At 34.8% G+C, this 26473-nt stretch overlaps 1 protein-coding gene across 1 annotated transcript in view; it reads right to left on the bottom strand.

Annotated features, from left to right (window-relative positions):
• Nucleotides 1-8362: 8362 nt before the first annotated feature.
• Nucleotides 8363-26473, bottom strand: part of LOC109107403 (MAM domain-containing glycosylphosphatidylinositol anchor protein 2-like) — a 124517-nt gene continuing 106406 nt past the window's right edge. The window contains exons 11-17 of the mRNA XM_042742429.1: nucleotides 21684-21861; nucleotides 16139-16159; nucleotides 14890-15045; nucleotides 13683-13847; nucleotides 10985-11115; nucleotides 10649-10751; nucleotides 8363-9826 (exon numbers count right to left, since the gene is read on the bottom strand). Coding sequence (XP_042598363.1) covers nucleotides 9738-9826; nucleotides 10649-10751; nucleotides 10985-11115; nucleotides 13683-13847; nucleotides 14890-15045; nucleotides 16139-16159; nucleotides 21684-21861 — 843 coding nt within the window. The 3' untranslated portion in view covers nucleotides 8363-9737. The remainder of the gene's footprint in view (nucleotides 9827-10648; nucleotides 10752-10984; nucleotides 11116-13682; nucleotides 13848-14889; nucleotides 15046-16138; nucleotides 16160-21683; nucleotides 21862-26473) is intronic.

Raw genomic sequence — 26473 nt, 5'->3', positions numbered from 1 at the left:
TGCAGACGTGTAAGAGGACTGTCCCAGTTACTGTCACTTTCTCACATTGGGAGGTTAAGTACATGTCTATATACAGTATTAGAGTCTACATGATAGGAATCTGTAAGTATTTGTGTCTGTTTTATGGATGTAAGGTTGTTCATGGGCAAGTAATAACACAATGCTATCACTGTTCAAGGGACAGGTCATTTCCTAGCATCGTCCTCTAATACAGAGCTCAGTACTCAATCAGAGAGGCCTGACCTTCACTGTGTCCACACCTTCTCTGTCACTTAAATAAGTATGATGTTCCAACAGCAGTGTTTCAGAGATGTTCTGGATCATGATGATGCTTTCTGTTGGCTAGCAGTACAGATATCTAGTCAAGTAGTTGTTTAAAATGTTGTCATATCTGTCTAATAATATTGCATATATTTAAATGAATAAAAATAACCACATTATTTTGTGCCTAACCTGAATGCTGAACATTTTCTAATAGGCACAATAGATTTGAAGAATTACTATACACAGCTCTTACTATGTGCACTGCCGGTTACTATGCATTCTTAAAGTCACAATGAAACGGAAGTGGTGTCAGATCTTTTCTTCTGAATTTTGATCTACATAAAGGATTACTAAAAGAGAAAAAAATGGCGGGAACTTTCTTCTATCCATTGGTTGTTCATTGGGTTGTGAGATGTGGAAGTTGCATTCCAAAATAAACATGAGTTTGCATTCGATTGTGAAGTCTGGCATATGACAGCAGAGAGATGCCGTTTTCACCAGAAGATTGAGTTATGACATTTTGATTAAAAATTAGATCAAAAAGGGGAAAAAAGAAACATGATGTGTGTCCCAATTCATACAGTATTTTTTGGTTTGTTAAATACTGTGATTAGTGTGTTCATGCTGAAAATTCAAAAAAAGAAAAAAGAAAAGAAAAGAAAAGACAAAAATGTGCACTTCAAATGCCAGTGTGGGAGGAGTTATCAGACTGTTATTATGATTACAAAAATTATAAAATTCATACACTAGACAGTTGAGTAGTGCATAGAATAAATGAAGTGTAGTGCTCATTTGGGACAAAGCTCACCTAGGCCTATAGGCTACATGGATGAACACAGTATGATACACAATGAGATCTATAGTCTGGAGTTACAAAACAGATAACTTTAAACTCCAAATAAATAAATAATAATAATAAAAAATAACATAAATACTCCAAATGACTATTTGGACACAATTTGTGTGAAAGACTGCAGTATAAATCTATGTAAATCAATGTACATCTATTTATTTAAGGATAATTTCCCCTCCAGTAGGCTGTAACTGAGACTGTTGTCATCTGATCTTTGAATTCAAACCGGATCAACAATTCGCAAATGAATTTATTCAGACCAGCCTTGAGAAGAGGAATAAACGATTCATTGAAAAGCTGAAGCCTACATTTAAGAACCAGATAGTCTAGTTCATAAACACTTGCATATGAAACTATGTGTAGCCTACCTGTGCTAAATTTAATAAAGTGTGCGGTGAGGGTCACAAACCAGAACCAAATCCGTTTTGGCTGTAACGATAAACGCGCCATTTTTTATTCTCGACGCGTGGCAGAGGGTATTAATATCTATTTTATCGTGGTGTGGAATAAATGAAAGCAACATTCATCTACAAGCCTATATAATACTTCATTCATTTGTCTGTCTAAATGAGTAAAGTGAGTGCATAATAAGAGACTTTCTGAGTGTGTTTACACGCCGGAGGACGTTATCGTAAATATAGCCACTAACCAAATGCAGCTGAGCAGAGCGGACGCCATGATTCACTCTGGCTCCTTTATGACAGCTGATTATCAATATGAATGAACCTCGTCATTTTCCTTCCCTGTTATCCAAGCCATCATCTCCTTGGTGACATCCAAGGCTTTTTGTGGTCATTCCTTAAAACACAATCAGGTAGACTGAAAATAAATAACAAGCTCAGGTTAGGTTTGGAGAATCGTTGACTTTCGTGGTAGATTTACAAATGCAATTTAGTAATAGTAAACACAGGCTGTTGAAAAAGGAAACATTTTAATTCAAGCTACACCACTGAAATCTTGCTGTGTTGTTTTCAAATGCCTCAAGGAATGTCTGTTGTGAAAATATGCAGCTATACATTTTTAACCATGCAATTTCTTTTCACAAAACCCCCTCCAGAGACCTTATGCAGTATGTGCCTTCGCGGTAATTGAATCATTACAGAGACCTCCATAAAGAGTAAATCAACAGTGTTTACTCAAAGACGAACAGAAACACATCCTACATTATTTATACTTCCTCAGAATCAACCAAACTCTGATTTTCACCACCATCTTGTTTCTGGAGAAGATGAGTTGGCAGTTTTTTTGACTGAAGGCGCAACTCAGCACAACAAAACACACAGCTTCATGTTTGGCCTACAAGTATGACCCTAGTTACTTGTAGTCAATGGCTAATTAGAATAGAGCTTGTGCAAATCTTTAGAAAACCCAGGCTCATACAGCGACCCCAAAAAGTATTTGGACACTTAAATATAGGCTATGAATTTCATTGCATAACAAAATATCAAATAAAATGGGATCTGCAAAAAAATGATGGTGATTGTTTTTTAAATTCTATTTTTATTAAATTTTGTTATACTATATCCAATGGAACAACACAAAATATAGAACAATTACAACATTTCCATCCCAATTATCAAATGAAATAAATACAAAGTAAAATACTACTAACACATTAACAATAACATAAGATTAGTTATCAGTACAGTATTGTTTTTTTTAATTAAATAAAAAAAAAATCAAATCAGTTTACAGTCCATTCCACACAATTTACTTCTTGGTAAATTGTATAAAGGGGGTTCATATATTATTAAATATATCTAATTTTATCAAGGTTACTCTTAGTGGATGCATAAACAGGTTCCACTATAGTGTAGCAACCAGAAATAATGCAAAATAATTTTTTTTCTAAAAATGTTTTGTCTTCATTTCAAATCAAATGTTCTATTTTTTTATGTTTTGCTTGAAATATGCGCTTGTATAATCTCTTTTTAAAATACTAAACAAAAATGCTAACATTATATTATATTATAGATCTAATGCAATGACACTGAAATATTTTTCATTATGGCTTAAGTGTCCGAATCATTTTGGAGCAACTGTATGTATAACAAGTGGTCAAACTCAATGTGCTGCATTTCGACCACATATTTTCTGCCTAAACTCCCACCACCCATTGAGTGTCTATATACTGTGATGGCATCTGCTCTGACAGAGTCGGGATGCATTACTCAACAGTGACAGCTACAACCTGTCTGACAGATGGACCTGCTCAGCTAACATACAGAACAATCTTCAGACACTCAATGCAGCATCAGGAACACCTGATTTCGGTTTGGGAAGCAGCTCCTCTTCACTGATGCACCCTTCATTCTTCTCAGATTCCATCACTGTCAAAATGAGTAATATTACTTAACATTTGTCAGACTCATTTTGAAGATAGACAGTATTTTACATGATGAAATCACTGATGGAATCCCAGCTGCTTGACTTGTTCCTACAGGAGGAAGTGGCAATACAAAGGTCTTTTCACACTGTGCTTTTAACCACGGGTAAAGGAACGTTTCAAACTTTTTAACCGGGGTATAAAAGCCCTTTCCAGAGTAGCGTTTGCAATGCTTTTATGGTGCGGCGTCAAACTTACAGTGAAACGTTGTGGTGTGGGAATGTTACAGACACCCATTTGCATGCCTTATGCTTTATAAAGTCACAGAAACACTGCATATAAACAGTCGTTTGAGTAGAAAAATGTTAAAATGCATTAATTTGAGTGAAGACATCTTTTAATTCTTACCCTAAGTCTGAAAAGTCCATTCAGAAAGAAACTTGATGGTACAGTAAGAAATATTCGGATTTGCAGTGCTAGAGCCATTATGTAAACAGGTCTCATGCACTGAAAAAAAAAAGATTCACTGTTTGATTGTAAGGTCCATTATGTAAGAAGGTCTCATTAAAGTTCACTAACTTTAGCTCAGTTCACTAACTTTAAATTTATTGTTTGCAAATTGTTTGGTCTCATGCACTGAAAAAAAAGATTCATTTTATTTAAATGTAGCTCAAATAAATTGTTTGTAATGACACACCGCAAATATAAAAATAAGAATGTTAACCCAGGGTTTAGGAATGTACAGTGTGAAACGCCTGTTTATGAAAACATTATTTGTTAAAAACCCCAGTAAATTATGAGCATATATGATAACTTCCTGTCATTCACCTGCTATTGTCTGGAAACACAGACTAACAGGCCCCAAACTGCTAAAACAAACAGCACCACACAGCTAGTGTTTACACGTTTCGAGGGAATCAACCAACTAATTACTTATTATTTTTACTGGGAAAGTACTTTAACCCAGCAAAACTGACACACTCCACCTTTAAGCCAAACTAAAGCTCGTTCTAATGCTAGAACTTGAAACTTCAGTGATCTAAAGCATCCGGCTGCCTGTAAGGCTGTTTGCATTCCAAGTATAAAAAGTGTACAAGGGAATCAAATATCGCTTGTAAGATTATTTAAAGAATCAGCCGGGGAAATCGTATTTGAACATTATATGTGTTCTCTCAAACTCTTCATAAAATGTTTATTTGATTCTCTTCCATGTCACTTGCGCTTAGGCAGAATGACATGTTGTGTTGGAGAAGACCCAGCTTGCAAAGTGTGAAATAACCCACAAGAGTGTAACAAAGGCAGAGGCTCAGGTTTGTAGAGTGTGTGTGTGTGTGTGTGTGTGTGTGTGAAGAAGACGTTAGCCTGTTGAAGTGTAAAGCAGAGACTTCACAGAGAAATCTCTGGTGGATGGAATCTTGGGCCCTACAGTGTTTCAGACTTCACTGAACACACACATCACAGGATTTAAGCTTTTCTTGTATTATATAATACAATCTTCAACTTTTGATTAGAGAGCTGTCAAACACTACACAGGAACTAAAGCAAGAATCAAACCAAAATAGCAATTTTTTAAACTAATATTATTATTATTAATAATTATAATTAATATTAATATCCACTAAAACATAAGTATTAATATTCATGATTTTTTAAGTAGCTTCATGAAAGCTATTTATGAGTGAACAACAAAACTTATTATGAAGCTATTATTGTTATTATTATTATATTAATCAGTTTTTTAAATAGCTATATATTATTGTTATTAGCAGTAGTATAAATTTATATATGCTATAAAAGCATTAATAATCATATTTCTCAAATAGCTTAATAAAAGCAGTTCATAAGTCATCAATAAAACAATGGTAAAAATGGTTACAATTAATAGTATTAATAATAGTTATTATTTATATTTTACTATTATGTGTTTTTTCATATAGCTTCATTAAAGCTAACCAATAAATCTGGTCAACACTTATGATGATTATTATGAAGCTATTTGAAAAAAAATTATTATTATTGTTAATAATAAAAACTTCATAAAAACTAAAAAAAAAAAAAAAAACAACTAAATAATAATAAATACAATACTGATTAATACAAAAGCATTAATAATTATGTTTTCAAATGGCTTTAAAAAAGCCATAATAATAATTGGTTAATCCTTCATTATGATACATTATATGCATTTTTCAAATAGATTAGAAGCTATCCAGTATTATTATTATTGATCTGTTGGTCCATTAAATGAAGCTATTTGAATTATGAGCTATTTGCTTTTTTGGAGTTATTTGAAAAATGTTTAGTCATCATTGTAAACGTCAGAGGTCGATGATCAATGCTGCAGCGAAATAACAAACCCACAAAAGGTATCCAACAAAAACAGCATTTGCAGGACAAGTAATGCTACACTGCCTGATTATAAATGTGGAAGCCACAGATATTTGAACAGCTCTCTGCTCTAAACGATACGTTAGAAGAAATGCATTACAGGCAAACATATTTCCTGAAGTACCACTGTGAGTCCAATGTTTTCAGTATGCTCAGGATATTTCCAAAAATCTGTCCAGCTCTTCTCAATAATCCGCTCAAACAATACGCTTTTCCATTGGTTTGCATCACTGGCCTGGCAACGCTTTCTCATTTGTATGTTAAGTTCGTATTTTCACATGAGAGAAAGTGGGGCAAGGAGAGGGAAGGATAGAGATGGAAATATACAGCAGGCACGGAAACAGATGGTACTTGCTTTGTTCGGAGCATTTCGCCGTGAAAATAATAGATTATAGGAAAATATTTTGCCCACACGTACATGCACACACAAATCATACCCCTCAAAACACCCAGACCACCCCAAAAATCAAAAAATAGCATTTGCATTTGATGTATGGCAGCTATTAACTAGCACCTCATACAATCATTTTAATGAGATAAATATAGAACGGTGTCCAACCTGTTCAGCTATAATCTCATTTCACTTGACAGCGCTGGAAGGCAGAAGGGAAAGTTGCCTTTAGCTTTATACATTACAGTGTGTGTGCTTGTCACTGGTGACAAATGGACCTGCTTGTAGGGACTTTCAGACCATAAATTACAGATAATCATATGGTAACTTATAAAATAACCTAATGGAGGGTCTTTCACCATCCCTAACATCATAAGCTCCAGGGCATTGTGTGCAAAAGTCCTCCATGCTTGATAGAAGTCGATCTTTTTCTTTTTAAACAAAGGGTCAGAGGTTGCTAAAAGTTTAAAACAGTCAGGCAAATATTTGTCCTAGCAAGAATCGCTTTTATTTTTTGACTCGGTCAACCCACCTTTCAGATGTTCTGATAAATCCACAAACGGATGATATATCTGGACGTGAGAGGGCCGAGTATAAAAACCTGCTGAAATATCTGTCAACATCAGTAAATAAGCTTGTTATTCAACTGAAAAGCAAGAGCGAATGTCATTTGTACATTCTTACAATCTCAACTTTGTGTTTTGTGCAAACAGAAGATCAAATGAGGCCCAAAAGTGAATCTGTAATCTATTTTTGATGAAACTACCAGACCTCCTGTGGTGAGACCCCTCAAACTACAAAATAAGAAGGGTCTTTGTAAGGATTAGTGGCAGTCTATCTCCAACTTCATTTAGCAGACACTTTTAAGGGCTTAAAGTTGGTTCGAAGCCCAAGGCGCAACCACACATGGGTTTTATCATAATTGAGATGGCAAATGTTCTGTTAAGTGATGGTTTGCGCAACTGTAACTGCACATTCTCTATTCAAAAATTCAAAGCTTTCATTTCATGCAAAGTCAAAATGTAACCCCCCCCCCCACACACACACACACACGTTCAGTGCTGCTTGAATGTTTGAGTGTGGCTGGAGTCAAATAAAAAATAAAACAACATAGAAGTCATGTATTTTGAGCAGATTTACATACTATATGGGTAAATTATAGCATCAAACAATATATTTTGGATCATTTTGATACAACTGACAAAATAGATGAGATTTAATCCATCCAACATAAAAATGATTCTGTTCGGTATGCAAGAATCGTTTTAAATTCAATCAAAATTTTGCTTTGCCGTATATAACAGCATTTTTCCCTGATGTCAGAGTAACTGAAAAATGTGTAATTAATGTAAGTATCATAAATTATAATATAAACTGTAGAAGGAAAAAAAAACACACAATACCATGAAAGCCTTTTATTGAACCGAGATGTAAAATATCTTTTTTCTTTATGTAAAGTATTCTGTAGTTTATTCCTGTTGATTGTAACTTTAATAAAATTGAGAAAAAAACAACTTATTGTTTGTTGAAGGTATTTTGTTTTTGAATTTTGACATTAATATTTCACATTGTGCTTTGTCTGAATATTCATATAAGTGTGAAACCGTTTCCATAGACCTTCCTACCAGGTGTATTTGCATATAATCTCATATATTTGATATTATTTTATATAAGATTCAAATTATGCCATAATATAGTAATGCAAAGGGATTTTTTTTTTTTTTTTTTAGAAATGAATAAATGTGAAAAACAAAATATATATAGATATATATATTTGTTGCCTGAAACAACATTTTTGGGCTGACAAAACAGAGAGAGTAACGTAATTCTTCCTCGGAAATGAACGTTATGAATGAGAAAAGTGATTTTACAATACATGTCCAAAAACCAGCTGGTTAAGGTAACGGATGGTCTCAGGTAGTTCAGAGTTTGTAGTTCAGTTTCTGTAAAAGCAGTCATTTTCATTGAAGTAATAAAATATCATTTGTATGAATCCAACCGGATGGATCCAGATCAAGGCTGATCACCTTTTACAGTGAGAGCATCAGTCCTCTAAAGGTCCATCTAGTTTTTTTTTTTTACATATCTGTCATTCGTATGTATGTAGGAATATTCTTTTTTTTTTTGTTGGTGGAGAAGTATTATCATATGGAAGGAGGATTTCTTAGTGACCCTCCCGGCTGTTTTTCACCTGGTGATAATAGCTCCCAGATGTCCTACTGATGAATCAATGGTGCTTTTAGTCCAGTCCCACCACCAGTGTTTTTCTTATACCATGTGGAGTAGGTGGGATGTATGCTGTCGAAATAAGATTAAGTCATCATCTATCAACAGTATGTGGAAATCAAGCCTGCAACATGGCACCCGTCTCTCATCGTGGCTCTCTGATTTTCACCTTTCATCTCACGTGTGCATGTACGCTATAAACCATGCCGAAAGGAAATGCTAGATGATACAGTAGCACAGTAGAATGATTTTACAGAAGGTTCTGAAGGCACTTGATTTCATTACAGACAGCAACTCCATGTTCCTTAGCGAACGGCTATCTTTACGCACCTAAAGAAAACAACTGCAAGCAGACACAGTCGGGCGTTCGGATCCACACTAACAGCAGGTACAGCGTGATGTTAAACAGTTCTCTACAGCTGCTGTTTAGCAGAGCCACGCTGAAATGAAAGGTCAACTCAATGATTCTCAGTGAGAGACGGTGTTCGTTGTGTCAGCTGCGTGATGAGCTGTAACACACCTAATAGAACCAAAACACAGAGAGTAAGAATGAAACACATAATGTCTGTTAAACTCCATCAGTTAAAGCACGAAGGACGAGTACATGAACGCCCCATCTGTCTGAAAACAAACTTTACATTGAGATTGTGTTCCCCAAACACCCTTTAAAACAACACACATTTGTGGAGCCCTGATGTTCACGTCAAACCGACAACATCAGCGCACAAGGACCTACAAAAAGGGCAACTGGATTTTACATGTCTCTATTTTCAGACATAAAAAACAAAAACTTTTTTTTTTGTTCAAACGATCATTCATTTTTGATACCATCACTGTTTTTTTTCTTTCTCAGAAGCTTCCTTCATGTGGTTCAGGATTACGTATTGTGACATAATAAGGTCTTTGATGACAGGAGCAGACGTTTAACAAAGCAAAAAGCATGTAGTGATGGAAATACACGTTATGTCTTTGTGCTTTGAAAGATTCCCCTATTAAGTCTCTTATGCCGTCCTCCTGCTGTTACCATCCACCTGTTCGGTTCTTTATAACACTGACAACAGTAATGGGCTTTTTCACAAGATCTGGAGTGGACTCCGGTGTAATACTCATGTCAACGTGTTAGCCAGCTTAAGATTCCCTCCCTGGCTTCCTCTTCATTCACACTGATCTAAAACCTATGTTCCTTTTGTGTAGACGGGATGAATCTTTGGTTGTTGTGTTCAGGCAGTCCGAGTCAGCCAAAAATCTCTATGAATGCCAAATCAGGGTTCCACCTCCATGTGATGAGGTCACCTTCGGAGGCCAACCAAGACCAAAAGTAAAGTGAGCCAGAGCTGCCATATATGCACTGCAGCGGGAGAAGCCAGAGATCTTATATCTGAGGAAATAAAGACAAGAACAAATGCAGTTACTGATGTGAACAAATATTCATTTCTCAGTTCTGTGTGAATAATTCAGAGATGAACTATTCTTCTGTCTTTTAGAAGTTTAATGAGGTTTGTCTACGGTCTGTATCTCTAGAACATCTTTTTTTTGCAACGTGCTACGCTTTAATTCAAAAGAGAGCGAAAAAAATGAATTGTAAACGTTTGCTGTGAGTCATGAAAAGAGTCGTTCAAGCTGGTGGATTATCTTGTTGTGGATAAGAATTTTTTTTAAAAAGCGTAGATAATACAGTCCATGTTACGTTAGCTTTGATCCTACATAGAAATTTCTTCCCCTGTTGTGTGTTCTTGTGATTCATTTATTTAGACTAAACATGTTTTCAGCAAATTCAGCATTTTTTGGAAAGATGTTAGTACTTTGATTCAACAAGGACGCTGAAGACATTTATCATGTTGCAAAAGATTTATCAAAGAAACCTCAAAAGAATTTCTGAAGGATCATGTGACATTGAAGACTGCAGTAATGGCTGCTTTAAGACATTAAAAGAGAAAACAGTTATTTTAAATTGTAATAAAGTTTCACTGTTTTAATGGTGAGCATAAGAGACCATTAAAAAATCCTACAGATCCCACATTTTTAAACTGTAGTATAGCTGTTTTTTTCAGAACCTGATAAATATTAATAAATGACACATATTCATTTAATCCATCACTCCATTAATAACAATTATAGTTTTTATTTCCATTTCATTGCAATAACCTTAAAAGCCATTGCTTAAATAACTGCATTAAAAACTCTTGTTCAATATACTCACTGCTGCTGGGTGGGGGGTCTCGGCACTCTCCTTCCTCTATGGTCACATCGTCTACAGCAATATCCCCTTCAATGCCAGAACCACGTATACCCTCCAAAACCATCTACATGAATGGATGGCAAAATTAAGCCAAAAACATTTTCACTCTGTAGTGGCTTTTCAATTCATTCTGAATGCATACATAGTAAAATAATAAGTGTATTAAATAATGGATATTATAATGTTATAAATTAGAATGATAGTATCCATGTTGTATCATAATATGATTATAGTTTTGTTTTATATTATCTTTATTTGTGCATTATTATGCGAGAAAATTCAAGCAGAAAGAGGCACCTGAAAAGAGGATGTGGGATTGATGTTAATTCTGGCTTGCCTCCAACGGTCTCCTTGGTTCCCACTCAGGGTCCACACGGATGTGTCCTGACCCGTCTGGCTCTTCTGCCTCAAATACACATTTAATGTTCCTGGAAAAAGGCACATGCACTCAGTGTCAGTAGAAGTCCTTATGCGCAATATGGCCAGTTAACTACATAATGTCTTTTGAACCCTTCCTCTTTGGTACATAGCAACTGCAAGGTTCATTGACCTTGAAGAGACCTCATCTCACCTTCATCTCCAGCAAAAATCAATCATAAAACTGCACACAATCACTGCTGTTGTTATATATATGGCACGTCATTGCTACACTCTAATTTTACACTGATGAAAGGAAAAGTAGGAAGAAAATCTGTATTACTCTCTCAGATGTTTGGGATTCGGCCAAATGGTATGTTCATTTCCTTGCAAATGAGGAGACAATGAGACTAGTGCTACAGAGATGTGATGCTATTAATGCTAAAATAAGCTTTCTGGAGAAAAAAAAAACCCTTTAACCAGAGTGGAACATTCAAACAACACACAAAAAAGCCTTGTTGCTACATCGTTCTTCTTTAACAATGTAAAATAATTTTTCCGCTCATTAAAACGTTTTACACATCAAGAAATGAATAGTACTTTTAAAAATATGGACTCGAATAACTATTTGAGATTTCATGAACAGCTAAATGGCTGACTGTAAATACTGCATTTATAGGATATCATCTGGAACTGCTAATATTTGCATGATGCTGCATCCACACCACTAGGTGTCATGTAAGTCAAAGAGGACTGGAATACAGGCTAGTGCAACATACATAAAAATTTATTTTAGTGCGCCTTTAAAAGCACTCGGGTAGGTTTTTATATCAAAACAGCCATCTAACCATGTTGTCTCGGTTCTTTGCTGTGCAGCCAGACAGAAGATCTTGTTGGGCACATGGATTTTTAACCCCAGATGCCTGATGAGACTACGTGTCAAAAGCCAGGAAGAGAACACCCTGGTGAGTTGGAATTAGCCGCACGCGTTCTATTCTAAAAGCACACAGCTTTGTGAAGCAGAAAATTGCAGTTACAAGCTTGTCTGAGGGGCTGTGGAGGTCAACACTACCTCAGAAGTGCAACTGCATGTCCAGCTCAACTGCAACAGCATAACGTGAGCATGAAAAAAGGAACTATAGAAATGTATCCATAAAGCACAAATTGAGTTATTGGTCTAAATCATTTACAGCACTTACAGTCCACTAGGAACCTTTAATAGCAAGGTTTTCCATCCCAGAAAAGGCCAAAGTGTACACTGCAAATTTCTGACTAGCATGTTAATGCATAAATATGGCAATTTCTGTCACAGAGTAAAAAATAAAATATAAAAAAATAGTATATCATATTCGGATAAAGTTTAAAATAAGAAAAAAGTTGCAATGTGATATATAAAGTCACCATAAGATATAATAAATAAATTGGCAATTTTGACATATACAATCTACATTTTAATCCAGTTAAAATCCAGTTTTGAAGACAAAACTGTGAGATTTAAAGTCAGAACTATGGGAAATAAAGTAGCAACTGCAAAATAGATTTATACGGAAGACTGTTTCCATCTAATAATGTAAAATAGAACCTAAAAACTTAAATCATGAAATCCTTAAATAATATTTAAAATTGGAAAATAATAAAGATCACATTTGTAATGTCACATTTACAAGATATCACAATTGTGAGATATTTAAGTTGCATCTGTGACAATGTTGTTATAGATATAAAGCTGCACTTGTGACACATAAAATCATATTTATGAGAAATAATCAAATTATGAGAAAAGCCAACCCAAATTCGATGAATGTAATATTCAATAAACGTTATAGGATTTGAAAAGATTTGTATATTCATTCATACAGTAAATACAAAGTAAGAAAAAAATTAGAAGCTGTTCTTATGTTGATATTTAATACATATCTAGCCGGATGGAAGTTCTACCATGACAACCCTAGGAAGATTTTAGCATGGCAATGGATATTACAATGTTAATGTATTTGGTCTTGGTGGAATAGATCTTATTATTATTATTGTTGTTGTAGATTATTGCTGCTGCTGTAAAGCAAGTACAGGAACTTGCTACTGCCAATACATACACATCGTCGATACAGTGTTGTAATTATTTAAGACATACTGCTGCTGCACAAATAGCATATATAATAACATACAGCAGATCTACACAGGTGGAGCTGGGGAAGGTGGAGGTTGTCAGAGTAACTGCTCTAGTGAATGCTAACCAGCCATTTAAATGTAGAACAGCAAGCTCATTGGCTGCGTATATGCAACTTGAATCAATCAGCTGTGCCAAGTAGTTTAGTGCTGTGAATATCATCAATTTGCCTTAACGACCCATCAGCCTGCGCCATCTAGAGTTTCATGAGAGAACTTGGCATTTAGACATATAATCTTTTTTCATCTTGAAATCTTGAAAATGGGAATGTTTTTGTATGTGCCTGACACTGACTATATCGCTGACTGACCAGGTCATCAAGCTCTCATTTAAAAAGTAAAGCTGTGTCATCAGCCTATAGGTGTAGAGGTTACAGCTGGCTATCACTATTAAAACAAATCATTTGCATACATTCCCCACAGTTGATCACATCAGGACTCTTTATGATGTACTGTGCTAACAGTAACCCACCTATATGTTTCCCATACATGTGGTAGTAGAAGCTGAAGCAGTATGTTGGGTTGGTGGCCACATTCCCGTAGGGGTTTTTAGGGGCAATGCTGAAGGATGGAGTCAACAGTCGTGCTTTGTCTCCCTCCAGACGTGGTCGTGAGGTCTCAATGTACATGTAGAAACCTGTACAAAGTGCACAAGTACATAAAAATGCACTGATCATGGTAGCTCTCACACTACTGTTCACAATTTTGGGGTTGGTAAGAATTTTTAATGTTTTTGAAAGTCTCTTATGCTCTCCATGACTGCATTTATGTAAAAATATTGTAAAAAACGGGAACATTGTGGAATATTACAATTTAAAATAAGTGTTTTCTATTTTAATATATTTTAAAATATAAATTATCCATGTAATGGCAAAGCACTTTTGATCTATTTAATGCATCTATGCTGAAAAAAAAAAACTAACAAAAAAAACAAAAACCATACAATAAAAAAGGCATACTAACCCCAAACATTTAAACAGTAGTGTATACATACATCAAATCATACAGCGGCTCAAATCAGCTAATTTATCAGGCTATAAGTTCTCCAAGCCTCAATACTCCTCCACTGAACTCTGCACTGACTACAAATAATCAATAGGATCTCAGTGACTTTATAGCACAGGACAAATGATTTTTCAATTCATATTTCTCATAGCCTTTTAAATGACAGATTTTGTTCTTTTAATATCAGGTCAGAGTGACTTAAGGTGCTATTGACCAGGGTATTTTTGATTTTTTTTTCACGAGTCAAGCCTGACATCATCCCTACATAACTCTCTGTACTCTAAACTTACGACTTGCATTTTCAAGTTTCCACTACTTTACCAAAGTACTAGACAACCTGATTGCATTAGTGATGGAATGGAACCCACTGAGCATCTTCCCCTAAACGCCCTCCGAACAAAAGCTAGCCCATGCACTCCTTTAGCAACATGAGAAATTGAAAGTGCCTTTGGAGGCTAATGCTATTAGCCCTTCTCTACAAGTCACAAGCCTTTACTTTGCTGAAGATATAACCTTTTACTCAACATCCACCCACATTGATGAATGACGATTCATTCAATTATTTGTGAATATTTTAATTATGTGATGTACAATAGTGGTGTAGTCCTAAATCTACATATTTAAATTTAACTTACAGATTTGATTTAACATTGAGTGGCATATGTGCTGTATACCTTGTTTAGAGCCGGTGCGGTCGCTGCTGGGCCCAGTGTTGGGTGTATATTTAGTGTCCCTGGTGGCAGCACTATGTCTTGTCCAGTCAAACTCTTCGGTTTTATCTTGGATGAACATACAGATGGTGTCCTCTTCAAAGCCACAGTGAAACTTACCTATGAATGGTTCAGCAGAAAAACAGTACAATGAAGAGTGTGCAGAAAGAGCATATAACAAAGCTATACATAAATTAGTTTTTGGATGTTTAGTCAAATACTTGAAACATGCAATGTCAATGTATAGAGCGCATCTAAAACATGCTTTTTTAAAGATTTTTAGTGATAAACATTGGTACAAATCTTCTTAAGACTGTATTTATCATCTGAGTTTTTTAACATTCTTGATTAAAGTCAACCTTTCTATCTATGTTTCAATCATTTACTGTGAGTGTGTACAAAATGTCTGACCATTAAAATCGACAGAAATGTTCAATGTTCAGTGTTAAATGCATTTTTTTTTTGCTTACTTATTATAAAACACAATGATAGGATAGGAGTTGAAAGCATTTGTATTTGCTTTCAAATATCTATAATTTGTAAAAGTTATTCATACATACACTACTGGTCAATAGTTTAGGGCCGTAATTTTTTTAAATCAAAATGAATTATTTCTTTCTTCAGCAAGGATGCATTAATTATATAAAAACAACAATAAAGACATTTATAATGTTTTTTTTTTTTTACAAAATGCTATACTTTTGATATTTCTATTCATCAAAGAATCGTAAAAACTAATAAAAAATTAATAAATGCTCTATCACAGTTTCCAAAGAAATATTAAGCAGCACAACCGCTTTAAACATGATAATGATAATAATAAGAAATATCACACCAAATCAGGATATGAAAATGAATTCTGCCTTCATGCCATCACAAGAAATAAATAACATTTTAAAAAACATTAAAATAGAAAATATTTTCAAAACTGTAAAAATATTTCTGTTTATATTTCCAATTTTGATCTAATAAACACAGCCTTGGTGAACATAATTCTTTAAAAAATTTTAAACAACTTTTGAACGTTAGTGTATGTACGCTAGAATCATACATATACATATAAATGTTAATGGATTCTGAAATCATGTTGAACATTTACTGATGCTTAACACCAAAAGTCAATGGCTCTATTTCTTTAATTGCTTACTGCTCTTTTTTTTTGCCAATGAAATAAAAATAAATTTAAAAATGAAAAAATAGAATATATACTCACTCCAAGGAGGATTCACTGGTGCTGTAAAACAGAAAGAGAAGAGCTGTAAAAGGCTTCTAGTACATAGTTGATTAATAAACCATTATAAACAACAGCAGGGGACTTGGAGACGGGAGAATGGTGCTTGTCCTTCGAGAGAAGTGTTTAGAAAGTGCTTTGGGCATCATTACCATGTATCACACAGTTAGAGAGGGAAATGAAATAGTGTGTCAGTGCAGGAGGGGGTGTTTGTGTGGGGAGAGGTCACTATGGGGCTGTGCAATGCTCAGGTGAACCATAAAGACCTGTATCTCTCTTCATTCCATTCACAAGCAGCCTATCTGAGCGCGGCAGAAAGCCGTGTGCTTCCAGGCAGCCTCGATGAGGGCTAAGGTGCATTGTGGAAGAAAGGTTTCAGAGGGCATGTGTGGAAAAGATAGTGAGACTGAAACCGATCCCTGTTTCAACCAACTTAGCTCAGTGCCTTAACAGAATACAAAAAAACTCTGGGCAATCCTGTTTAAGTCGGAAAACGTGTTTGGATCCTCTAAGAACAGTGATTAGGCTAAGCTGTGCATTTCTATGTAGAAAAAAAATCAATGGTCATCCTCTCAGAAGATGTTTAAAAACATTACATCTCTAACTTCGGCAGAAGATTTTCAAGAAATACATCAATATGTGTGTCTCAAATTGACGTGGCATCGGTTCTGGCATTTGATCAGGCTCCTATAATGAGAAAGATTAGCACGACAGCGTTCAAACACAGCAGATGTTCACAAGGGGCTGTCAGTGTAAATGTCTGTTTTGTGAACTGCAGGGGGAACAGCTCCACATGAAATTGATGATACAAATGAAAAAGTAAAAAGTTGATAGGAGGGGGAAAGAAGGGGAAATTAATTAGCAAATGTCTGTCTACATACACAGAATTTACAAATGAATGAATGATGGGAAGTGTCATGGGAATTGCAGCCTTAAGGGAAACAGGGGATTTTGTCAAGGAAGACAAAATGTTAGTGAGTCATCCCTTGAAACAGATGCCTTTTCTGTTTTGGAGGTGATTTTTGAAGCATCTCAAGCTCAGTTTATAAAAATTCATTTGTTTGGACATTAAGAGAAAGAGGGATGAAACGGGGTGGAACATTTCAAACCAAAATAGCTGCTGCTCTCCCTGTTATCAAGGTTAATTCCTTGGCTCATTACCATTCAAGAGTCAATAATATGAATTAGGCTTCTAGTAAAAATAAATAAATGAAATAAATTATTATGAATTATTTAAAATAAATGAATATATATTTTTTAAAAATATAACCTCAAATGAAATTAATCAAATTAATGTTCACTTTTTTAGACAAATATGTAGTGTGACAAGACACATTCACGGACACAGATGAATTATCATGTTTTTAATTCAATTATTGTAATTTTTACTTATAAAAGTAACTGATCTAATGTGAATGGGAAAGCCAATATACAGTACACTTTATCATGGAAAATAATACATTAAAAAAAAAATTGGGATGGCTATATAGCAACAAACATGCTAAAATGCTTATAAAAACACTTACTGTATTAAAGTACAATAATTATAGAGTAAAAAAATAATTATTACAATGCTGGATAAAAAATGAACAAGATTCAACAGGATTCTTATTAATAGAATAAAAATTGAATTTAGGTTGAATTAATATGTTTAAGGTCGCAAAACCTTTAACAGCAGATGATGTTAAATAAAAATAAATAAATATGGCACAATCAATACGTCTTACTCACATGTGATCACAAATCACATGTAATGTCAGCTATTCCAGACTAGCTGTTTTTTTCCATTGCGAAATCATAATTTAAAAGCTAATTATTCCATGAAGGTTACTGTTCCCTTCTTGTAAACCATCCAGCTGTTTCTAAATGGGGTAAGGAGGAGAGGCCTGCTTTGGTTAAACCAAACAGATGTTGCATATTTGGAAACACGTGCAGCATTAATACACTCTCAAAATTGATGGGCTCCATGTTCTCTCCTTTTGCCTTTCTCTCTCCCTGTATTCCCGTAAAAGTACAATTAGAGCTATTGGAGCAGAAGGCAAAAGCCAAACGTCAACATCATTAAACACACAAGCAATCAGACCCAGTATATCTCCCACTCGGAGAGGATACAAGCCAGATAAAAACATAAATGTGCAGAGCTGAGTAATGCAATTCAGGCTAGATACTGTACAAGCCATGTTGTCTTATCATAGAGACTGGGTTTTAGCGATACCCATACAAAACCTGAAGGCATCTTAGAAACAATATGATATCACTGAGTCCAAGTAATCCCACATGTAATCAAAGGCCTAAAAAATTAATGAGTAGAATCATACATGCCTCCTCATCAGCATACTTCATATTCATTCATTTTGCTATAATGCTTGCATTGACTTACATTACCATTTAAATGACCTGCAGTAGGTCATTATTATTAATATTATCAGCAGTAACAAATAAACAAACAAACAATGCCATTTATGACAACCTAATTCTATAGTGAAGTCGTGGTGAGGTGTACTAACTATCTGACAATACAATTATAATAGCTTGTTAGCACTGTCCTCTCAGCCTGTTTGTGTTCTCTGAAAGGATCATAAATAGCTGCCAGTTGGTGGCTTTCCAAAGCAATCTACAGGCAGCAGCAAGTTTATGTGTTGAATAACTGCTTTATAGAATGATACCAAATGACACAGTCCATCAATTCTTCTTGGTGGCTTGTTAATTTGTCTGGCACTGTCTGTGAACGAATTTGAACCGCAGCCATTCAAAGTCTTAACAAACACTATGCAACATTTGCCACAGGTTGCAATGGCTTGCCTTTCCAATAAAATCACCAAGTACAGGAGGAAAAAACAACCCAACTCACTGAAATGTAACGGAAATGGCTGATTCTGGCTCATTCTAGTGAATACATTTTCTACATTCAATAAAAAAGTAAAATAAACACATATATGGAACAAAAAATTATTTGTCATTTCAAATCTATATGATTCTTATGATATTATGATACTTTTTTGTCCATACAATAAAAGTCAACAACACTGGATGCTACTGACTGAAAAAAAAAAACACTGACATGCGTCCAAATATATATATATATATATATATATATAGATATATATATATTATATAAGTATATCCATACAATAAAAGTCAACAACACTGGATGCTACTGACTGAAATATATATATATATAGTGTGTGTGTGTTTCACAGAAGAAAGTAAGTCATACAGGTTTTTGGGTGAGCTACTCCTTTAACATTAAAAATTCATTGGTGTTGCACATGAACTGAAACAATGAAAACACTGAATGCAAGTCACTTTGGATTTAAGCATCTGCCAATTACATGAATTTAAACTTAACATTTTGCAGCAGGGATTGTAAAAAAAGAAGAAAAATATTAAATGAGAGTGGAGCTTAACTTGATTCATCAACTTAAACTGGCGATACTTCTCTTCCTCATGTCATTTAAAAGGACTATTCAAAATCATTTCAAACTATTTAAAATAATGTTCACTATTATTTAGTGACAAATTAATAATGCAACATTCACATTCACGCACACAGATAAATCCTGTTTTAATTTAAATACTTTTTTTCATTCATTTTAAAATATATTGTTCATACAATGGATGGGAATACCAATAGACAAAATTAATTATTTATTATTTATTATACATTATTTAAAAATTAATAATAAATAAATATGACTTAATATCATTTGACTTGCTTAGAACTAAAGTCATACAGGTTTGCAATGACATGAGGGTAAGTTTTGACAGATTTTTTATTTTTTAAAACATTTTATCAGTAAAAATTCAGTGCTGTTGCACATGAACTGAAAGACAATGTATATCTAGAATGCAATGTAAGACACTTTTAATATAACCATCTGCCTAATGCAAACGTAAATGTGCAGTTTTAGCAAACCAACAGAAGGCATCCTCACAGAGAGCTTCTCCAACCATTTACACACGGCCTAAATGCCAGTGTATTATTGTGAAAGCCGGGATATGGATTGTGACTGGTGTGATTGTGCTATCACCTTCTCCAGGCTATTTGAACCAATTAAAATGCATAATGTCACAGTGGCAAAAGCTGGACTCTTTGATGGAAGTGCTCCTGGTGTGAAAGTCATCCCATCAATACAGATGGTCTTTTCCCATGAGCCCTGTGGCAAAATGACTTCAGGGGAAACGGAATAGCAGAGAGGGAGATGTTATGAAATGAGACATTTTCAATTTTTTAGCACTGGTATTTCCATTACCTGACACAAAGACCGTGTAGAGCCATAGGGCTTCATATCACATGGGTAAGCTGCTGAATAAACTATGAGCAGAATAAATGAAATAATGACCGGATGGAAGAAAAATGATTTTTCTCTGCTTTTGAAATTGCATCTGGTCCGCACAGATCTTCTGTGGACTTTTCTTGCAAATCCCTATTTGTATAAGCCACACAGAGGGTGAAGGGCATTTGCTCCACAACCAAGTGCTGTTTAAAAAAGTTTTGGATGGAGACTAGTGCGTCATACCTTTTCCACAATATTTCATGTCTACTATCCATAAGCAAAGGCTTAAAGTGAAGACAGAGCCTTTAAAGAGCCTCTAATATCACACTGGGGTTGTGCAACCTTGATAACAGAACATTGTTGCTTATTTGTTCAGTTAACAGGTTCGAATCAATGTGTTCCTTCTCAATAAAAAGATGAGGCATTCGCACAACATTTGGAGCTGTCAAATAATCTAATTCATGAATGGAAAATCAAAGTGTTTTTAATAAATGACCTTGACTTTAAAACAGTCAGTACACAGACATTCATCTCTGTCAGTATTAGTACACTAACATGATTCTTAGTTTATCATTATTATGTTTTTCACAAGGAGCTATATATTTGCATGAAACATGTATATGTATAACTGTATAATAATAACCATGATTAATAAAACTAAACTGAATGCATAATAATTTGAGAGAATAGTGTACTAAAGAAATAGCTGAATTTCAGAGTTTTAATGAGGACTTTATTGCTAAAGGGATGCAACCATTTCACTTTATGGCTGATACTGTAAACAAGAAATGACTTAATTAAGATTCTGTATAATCTTGTAAAATAAAATAAATTCAAAACTAAAATAAACTGTTTTAAATTTTTACAAAATAGTAATTAATATCATAATGCACAGCATGAAAAAAGGGGTTTTCATTTTGAGATTTCAAAGATTAACTATTATTAAGGATTTCCTGTGTTCATTAGTGTTTTTAAAAATTAACTTAAAGTGAGTGTTAGATTATAGCAAAGAAAGTCTAATTAAAATATAAAAATAGGGGGAAAACATGCACAAACATTGAATATTGATGAATAAATAAATAAATAAAAAATTCTAATGCTGATAGCTAATATGGTAGAGATACATTGTGAAACCCTATTTTTGACCCCACTGTACTTGGATACTCACTTTCTCTTTCTCTTTTTTTTGTAACAAAATACTGAGAACACTAAAATCAAACATGATCATAACCAAAGAAGCCTTTTCTTACCACTGTAGCGAATGATCCTTTCCGTTGAATCCCCCTCCCCGAATCGTGTTATGGGTCTGAGACGGACCTGGTAGGCTTCGGGTTTAATGAGTTCAGTAAGGTTGTAGGTAAGTAGTTCTCCTTTCTGGATGTTGTCTTCTATCGGGATTTCCTGCTCCCACCATCTCTGATGCCCCGTCTGAGGAAAAGAGCATAATTACATGTTCTTTATTTCAACACCTTATGATTAAGCATCAGGCCAGCACACACATAAGTAATGATCCCCAAAAGGTCCTTTTAATAACACAGAGTCTCTAGGGAACAAAAAGCATACATCGTGATAGGATGTCTAAGTCTGTACTATTAATTAAAAACATAATTTCAACATTCTAATATTATAACACATACTGAGCAATAATATTGAAAAGAGCTGACCACATCTTTTTCTGTGGCCATTTTAATATGTCTCACAGAGCTATTATGATATAAAGTCTATTTCTCTCTTAGTACTTTTCTCTCTCTCTGTATATTTTTCAGTTAAGAACACAGTCTTCTTTACTTCAAATTGAACTTTTCGGATTATAATGGCACCGGACAATGGGTTTAATCAAAATGCACAGGCGCTTTCCGAAATGGCCCCACTTGTCTGATGCAAATCAGAACAAATTCTCTAAACAAACACCTACACACAGCAGAGGTGACATTTTCAAACAATGATGCTTTTCACTGAGGAAAGAAAGCGCATGAGGTGACAATCTCAAAAGTTCCTGAATGGGCAAAACTAAACATTATTGAATTTTTTGTGAGATATGTGAGCTGGCTAATTGATTTTGACAAGGCATTTTAGCTCCCTGACCCTCTCAATTAACTTTTTATAGCAAGCTGAATTAGTGCAATATTAGAAGAAGTCAATTCATTCCTTCAGCTCGGGCTTGAAGCAAAGCATAAATGGATTTCAGCTGATGCCTCTTGTCATTATTGTGGTGGTACATAAGCGGACATATCTAATTAAAATCCAGCATCTATGAAATCTTCCCGGATCTCCTGAAGTGAACTGCTGGGCAGTAAACAAACCAAAAACTAACAGAGAATCTGAAAGTTGTGAAAGTGTTTGCGAATACCCTGGGTTTTCATTTGTCTAGTCTCATGTCAACTCAGCAACTCAAAGACCTCATACATCTTTCATTACAAATATTTAGGATTAAAAGTTTTCATTTCCAGCGAGGGTAAACACAAAAGTTGCTCTGGAGGAAAGTACACAAATTGTGAGCATCAAGTCAACATGAAAAGATGTTTAAAACACATTTCTTCCATAATCTTACATACACTACCATTCTGAGCGAGGATGTTTTCAATTCACTAAACTTTTATTTAAAATTTTGTTACAATGTATACGTAATTCCAAATGCTGTTCTTTTGAACTTTATTAAAGAACCCTGAAAAAATGCATCACAAAAATATAAATATATATATTAAGCAGCACAACTGTTTTGAGCATTGCTAATAATAAGAAATGTTTCTTGAGCAGCAAATCAGCATATTACTTTGATTTCTGAAGGATTATGTGACACTGGAGAGCCGAGTAATGGCTGCTGAAAATTTAGCTTTGCCATTACAGGAATAAACTATATTTAAATTATTTTAAAAATTATTTAAAATTGTAATTTTATTTATTTTTAATTTTTAATTATTTTAAAATTGCAATACTATTTCACAATATTGCTGTATTTACTTTATCAAATAAATGCAGCCTTAGTGAGCAAAAGAGACCTCTTTCAGAAACATAAAATAGTATTGCCCCAAACTTTTGCACAGTAATAAAGTCCTAAAAAATATTTAAAGGAAAAGATACTCTGTTGAAGAAAAATGTATGTTATCCACATTTTATTTATCAATTTATTTTTAACAACGTGCATCAATAAATCATGCACAAAAGAACCTTTAACATTAAAAAAGTATTTAAACAGTTATTTTATATCATATTGACTTGATACATATGATACATTATAATGAATTTGCAATCTGTTTTACAATGGCTGTTTGTCCAAGCAATAACAGGCGGGACTTTACTAACATTGTAGTTACTATGGACCAGTTGTTATTCGCATGGATTGTTGAGATCCTTTGGCCATCGTATGTGCAGTTGGTCAGATTAATTGTGACCATTTGCAAACTTGAATTTTTGCCATGTGACGACTCTCAGGCAGGCTGTAGATACACAACGATGGAAGGACACTGTTATGTGGTGGCTGTTGATCTTGGCCTCATGACTATTGTCTCAGTGCTTCGCTGACTGACAGCCGTACACAGACTCCCCCGTCAGTCAGCCTCGTCACCGCGGGTCTCACTGGATTCAAATAAAAGATGATTGGTTAAATCAGTGGGGCGAGAGAGAGGAGAGGAAGGTGGCAGCAATAGCCCTGAGAAGTTGCCAGTGTTCCCATCAGGGTCTCTCTCTCTCCTGGTAACGAGATTTCCATCGCCAAATCCAATTACTGTTTATTGCTTCTGTGAGATTTCTAATTCCATGCCTGCAGATCTTGTAGAGGGGAAAAGCATCGGTGCAGGCACATATAAGAAAAGATAGACCGTTCTTTCCCCAAAGCACCTTACTCCTGCAATGCATCATACAACAACAGCTTATTTCAAGGTCTCTCCTCTTTAAAAAAGAGAGAGAGAAAAAATCAATACATTCATAAGTGGTATCATCACAGACGGCTTTCAGCAGCATTTGATCTTATCTATGTAAAGCTGCTAAACCCAAAACTCAATTAAACCCCACTGAAGAGAATCACAGATCATTTCTGCATGCCAAAAAATGACTCTTAACCTTCTCCTAACAAAACAAGAAGAACCTAACGTCAAGTTTTTTTTACACCAGCAAGGAACACTTGACATGGAGCATCCTTCAACACCACATTTGGGTGCGATTTCATTAAAGAACTGAAATGCATCTGCTTTTTTCATGTGGTTCAGTGTGCACAGCTCCAGGGACCTTCTGTTTCTTCCAACACAGCACTCAAATCTTAACACATCCTTGAGCAAGACACTCTAAACCTTGTTGAAGCCAATATTGAAGCATAGAGCCCTCACACTGAAGGAGAGTGTGAAGAGCAAGGAGCAGAGAGAGCACACAACCTTGAAGAACCAACCAGCTCTGATGAAATGCTTCAACTTTGGTTTCAACTTAAATCTGTGGAATTTAAAAAAATAACCTATTGTGATCCAAGAAAGTGACCTTGGCTGACTGTATACATGAGAAAAATGAGCCTTCTTGTTGCAGAAAGTCAATATTTGTGTCCAAGTGCAAATTAACTTTTTAACTGTTAAATGGCACAATGAAAGGAATAGTTCATAGTTCACTACAATTTTTTTTCTTCGTATTTTCTTTCATTCTTCGATCATTTACAAATTGTTACAAACTTGTATGATTTTATGTTAGGAAGAATGTTCAAGCTGCACTTTTTCAATTTAACAAAAGTGAATAGTGACCAAGGGGCCAAAAAAGGTAAACTCATACACTACAATTTAGGTTTGAGGTTAATAAGACTTCTTTTTTTTCTGAAAGAAATAAATAGTTTTATTCAGTAAACATGCATTACATTATCTAAAGTCACAGTAAAGGCATTTATAATCATTCAAAAAAAGATATTGAACCGTATCTGAATGTCATATCCACTGAAGACTGGAATAATGGCTACTGAAAATTCGGCTTTGCCATCACAGAAATAAACGACATATACTGTACTAAAATAGAAACTTTAATTTAAATTGTAATAATATTCCATAATATTAATGGTTTAATGTATTTTTGATCAAATAAATGCAGTGGTGAATGAGACTTGTTATGACATGAAGGTGAGTAAATAATGACAGAATTTTTATTTTTAGCTCTTTAAATTCACACCTAAGCATTGGGAAAGCAGCACAGCATATGAAACTTCTCTTCAGGTCAGTAATCTATTCTGTGAGGATATGCATCGTGACAGGGTTCATCACAACGCTACTCTGAGACACATGTGGCAAAGCTGCCAACAGCAGAAGGAAAACGCAAAGTTTCACAATCAGCAGAGGCTCGGCGCTAAAGGCTTTCTCTGGGGTCACTCGCGAGAGAAGCATTATTGTATTTTTATAAAGTAATTTTCATCTTCTACTAATTAACATAGCTTAATAATTCTGAATACAGTGCTCGAGTTTCCCTCCTGGTTTCTCTGTAACCATCTGTGCTCTGAACCGCATATATTTTCCCCTTTCGGTAAATCTGGGGTCTGTTGCAGTTTGGCAACAAATTCTGATTACGAATCAAACCGAGCACAATTACGCCACTCGCATTTGGGCACACAGCAAAATTTAAGGCATTTTTGGCTATTCTGCATTACATACAAACCTGACATTTCCCTTCCTCTGAACATGACCTTTATTCAAATACCATCATCAGAGAGAGGAATACAGGCCTCTTCTTTTGGACCCAAAAACAGAGAAACATTATCCTCAAAACGAGAGGTTAATTAAAAAAAAAAAAAAAAAAAAAACACATGCAACTGTGTTAACCTTTCAAGAGGAACTGCCCCAGTAATCCAGTGGTGAATACAGGAAAAAGAAACTGCACTTACGAAACTGGCACAGAAATTCATAGTCAGACTGAATGAGAATCTACATGATCTTCTACAGCACTGCTACATCAGCACTCACCATCGCTGTTCTTATGAATAAAAGGAAAGGTCAAATAATCTCTCTAGCGGCACTGGAACTCGCTGGTTACACAAGGTGTGTGCTACACTTGCTAAATAACAGCTGTCTTTGGGATTCAA

The sequence above is a fragment of the Cyprinus carpio genome, chromosome B17 (assembly GCF_018340385.1).
Source record: "Cyprinus carpio isolate SPL01 chromosome B17, ASM1834038v1, whole genome shotgun sequence".
Taxonomy (NCBI): domain Eukaryota; kingdom Metazoa; phylum Chordata; class Actinopteri; order Cypriniformes; family Cyprinidae; genus Cyprinus; species Cyprinus carpio.
The sequence above is the reverse complement of the archived record's forward strand: the minus strand, read 5'-3'. Positions and strand labels throughout refer to the sequence as shown.